The following is a 4,180-nucleotide window of genomic DNA, read 5'->3' on the forward strand; positions in this document are numbered from 1 at the left end:
ATAATAATGAAGGCCTAAAATGCCTGTGTAATTTTACTGAAAATGATTCCCATTTCAACATCACAGTCTGCAGATGTTTTCCGGACCCTGATTAAGTCTAGTACTGGACTCAATGGAGAATCTCCGGGAAACTGGCCCAATCAATTTAGGAACCATTTATTGATGAATTCACCCTTAAACCTTGCTCTGTGGTCGCTGTACACAGTGAACAATGTATTTCTATGGGAAGTAGAGTTATATATGTGTGCTGAATGTGTGAATTTAATGTTGATTGTATGTTCAGCTTCTAGAGATCATTCTGGAAAAATAAAGTTAATCTACTTCTGTCTAACGCTACACTGTATTCTAGTCCAGGCTCATCCTATATAACTACTGCTGTCTAAGTCTATACTGTATTCTAGTCCAGGCTCATCCTATATAACTACTGCTGTCTAAGTCTATACTGTATTCTAGTCCAGGCTCATCCTATATAACTACTGCTGTCTAAGTCTATACTGTATTCTAGTCCAGGCACATCCTATATAACTACTGCTGTCTAAGTCTATACTGTATTCTAGTCCAGGATCATCCTATATAACTACTGCTGTCTAAGTCTACACTGTATTCTAGTCCAGGCTCATCCTATATAACTACTGCTGTCTAAGTCTATACTGTATTCTAGTCCAGGCTCATCCTATATAACTACTGCTGTCTAAGTCTATACTGTATTCTAGTCCAGGCTCATCCTATATAACTACTGCTGTCTAAGTCTATACTGTATTCTAGTCCAGGCTCATCCTATTTAACTACTGCTGTCTAAGTCTATACTGTATTCTAGTCCAGGCTCATCCTATATAACTACTGCTGTCTAAGTCTACACTGTATTCTAGTCCAGGATCATCCTATATAACTACTGCTGTACACATTTAAAGTTATTCTACTGCTGTCTAAGTCTGTACCGTACACTGTGTAAAGACACGATAATAAATATGAAAAGAAGAATGTGCTTTTGAAAAGTTTTTATTTTAGGAATCTTAGGTTACAAACACTGTGGCAAATTCAATACATTTCCCCATGTTACAGACAGCTGCATTCACTTCCTATATAAATACAATCACTTTATAGCAAAATACATATTTGCTCAATAGATGTATAAATAACTTAAACATTTCATAATAATTTAACAATGACAATAACTTAAAAATGGAATAGATTCTCTGTTTAAATATATTCTCCAAAAAGCTTAATAAATATAGTATTATTATTGTGTCCAGCACAAGATGTAGAAAGTAAGGGCCACAATGCGGCTACAAATGAAATGCTCAAGACCCTGCACATTTGATGTGAACAGAATCATGATGCATTTGAAATACATTTCACCAGTTTGCATGTTTCTTAGTAACAACAATAAATAGATCAATAATAAATAAGCAATGCAAAATGAATACAAAAAAACACAATATCCTTATAGGATATAAGGTACAGAAACATAGCGTGACTAAAATCTAGATGTACATCTCTATGTGATGATATAGGATGTGTTGGATCTAGATGTACATCTCTATGTGATGATATAGATGTGTTGGATCTAGATGTACATCTCTATGTGATGATACAGGATGTGTTGGATCTAGATGTACATCTCTATGTGATGGTATAGGATGTGTTGGATCTAGATGTACATCTCTATGTGATGATACAGGATGTGTTGGATCTAGATGTACATCTCTATGTGATGGTATAGGATGTGTTGGATCTAGATGTACATCTCTATGTGATGATATAGGATGTGTTGGATCTAGATGTACATCTCTATGTGATGACATAGGATGTGTTGGATCTAGATGTACATCTCTATGTGATGATATAGATGTGTTGGATCTAGATGTACATCTCTATTTGATGATATAGGATGTGTTGGATCTAGATGTACATCTCTATGTGATGATATAGGATGTGTTGGATCTAGATGTACATCTCTATGTGATGATACAGGATGTGTTGGATCTAGATGTACATCTCTATGTGATGATATAGGATGTGTTGGATCTAGATGTACATCTCTATGTGATGATATAGGATGTGTTGGATCTAGATGTACATCTCTCTGTGATGATATAGATGTGTTGGATCTAGATGTACATCTCTATTTGATGATATAGGATGTGTTGGATCTAGATGTACATCTCTATGTGATGATATAGATGTGTTGGATCTAGATGTACATCTCTATGTGATGATATAGGATGTGTTGGATCTAGATGTACATCTCTATGTGATGATATAGGATGTATTTGAATCCTGTATTTGGATCTAGGCGTGCACACAGAAGTCTTTCAGGAAGGTGAAGAGGATGTCAATCTCTCCAATGGCTTTCTTTATCCCTTTCCCCTCCTCCATCTGAAACAAGAAACCAAAAACAATGGGGGTTTAGACAAAGATCACATTCAATCAAATGTTCAATGGATTCATTTTCACTTTGATTAATGCATTAACTCTTGTTCATAACTTTTGTTTATCATGTTTCTTTGTGACAAGTATGAAAATGATCAAGTCTGTACAGGTATAATGGAGAATTACCCCGGCCAACTTCTTGCGGAAAGCAACGCTGTGGTGGTGGTCATTGTAGTGTTTAATAGCCTAGAAGAAAGAGAGAGGAAATCAGTCCCTTTCTCTGAGTGATAAAAACACCATCTCTACACAATATCACCCCTCAGATCTCTGACAGAGACAGAGACAAACAGAGTGAAACATAGGAGTGTGTTGAAAAGGTAAAGAATGGATGAAGAGAGAAGGGGATGAAATAAAGGAGTGTAGGTAAAGCAAATGACGGAGAGGAGAACTTACACAGCCGTGTTCCTTCAGGTCTCTGCTGACTCGGGCCAGGTCTTCCTTCAGGGCAGGGAGTTTAGGATGATGCTTGTCCTGCTTCTCCTTAGTGGTCAGGATGTTACTCAGGTAGAAGTCCAGGATGTTAGCATGCAGGCAGCAGATGTCTCTGTGGTTCTGCCATTGGAGACGTCAGTTCAAAGTTCAGTTCAAAGGCATCAATTCATTAGTATGATATGATTCCTATTGCCTACAGCTGCATCAGGTGGTAGAAATAGAAAATACAACACTAAACTAAATACCATTTCACACCAAGCTGTAAAATAATGTAGGCTAGACATGGATTAACATGACATTACTCATAGGTTTAATAGACAGACCTTTTTAGTATCGATGTCTGGCATCAGTTTAGTGTCAGTATCAGTGTCAGAACTTTGCGCCTGTTGAAACAGACAGGAATGGTATTATTAGGCTTTTTAAAGTCATTATCATAATGAAATAAACCCGCATAAAATACAAAATAATAGGCTACTAGTTCTACAAATAGAATATATTTAGTTTAGTCCTACAATTATAAGCCATTATGGAATATGATAAAGTAACTTACATGTTGAGCCACCAGCTGTACCATGGTGTCGGTATCCGCGCTGTGCAGGGGGGCGCTGAGCGGGCGATGGATGGAGTGCGCCACGGATTCGCGCAGCAGACAGACGCTCATCACCACTACCACAGCGGCTACGAGTTGGACCGAACTGAACTTCATATTGGCTACGGGAGATTTGTCTTTCTTCGTTTGAATAATAATGCGAAAATATCACAGTTCACCTGGAAAGAATAAATTACAGTCAGATATCTTGTTTTGATTTAGGTCAGCCTTATCTAATCCTATTTATAAGCTACACGCTACAGGTGATCATAAATCTATTTTGCAAGAGAGACCTGTTGTAATACTACAACCAAGACCGTAGATTAAACTGCTTACCTTACGGGTTGGTTTGGTAGGTTGTCATGTTTTCTACCTGGTAGGGACAGTATTTATATTGTCTTGGAGACGTCATTGTGGTCTCTTTCTCTGCATTCAGGTCAATCCGCGGGTATCCCCTCCCTCCCTCCCCAGCTTCCCTACCTGGGTTAACCAGGTCAACGTTATTACACCGAATTGCAAAACTATACACAAAAATAACATCATAGGCAGAAAAAAAGAGAAGATGATTTATGAATAAAAAAGATGACATAAGATAAATAAATGTGTGTTCCTAAATGAATGACGTCAAAAAGAGAACTGGTGGCCAAGGTTCGGGATGTTGTGTCTACGTCACCCAGTTATTAATATTTGAAATGATTGCGTCAGTTTTCTTCTCGTCAAGTGGTT

The 4,180-nt window shown here is 37.6% G+C and overlaps 1 protein-coding gene across 1 annotated transcript; it reads right to left on the minus strand.

Annotated features, from left to right (window-relative positions):
* Window positions 1-1,045: 1,045 nt before the first annotated feature.
* Window positions 1,046-3,791, minus strand: LOC145879970 (uncharacterized). The gene is made up of 5 exons (XM_082977252.1): window positions 3,416-3,791; window positions 3,189-3,248; window positions 2,827-2,985; window positions 2,560-2,619; window positions 1,046-2,379 (listed from the first exon to the last, which is right to left on the minus strand). Exons 1-5 carry the CDS (start codon window positions 3,569-3,571, stop codon window positions 2,293-2,295), a joined length of 522 nt encoding a protein of 173 aa, XP_082833378.1. The 5' UTR covers window positions 3,572-3,791; the 3' UTR covers window positions 1,046-2,292.
* Between the last annotated feature and the right edge of the window lie 389 nt (window positions 3,792-4,180).

Source organism: Salmo salar, chromosome 07 (assembly GCF_965601325.2).
Source record: "Salmo salar chromosome 07, fSalSal1, whole genome shotgun sequence".
Taxonomy (NCBI): Eukaryota; Metazoa; Chordata; class Actinopteri; order Salmoniformes; family Salmonidae; genus Salmo; species Salmo salar.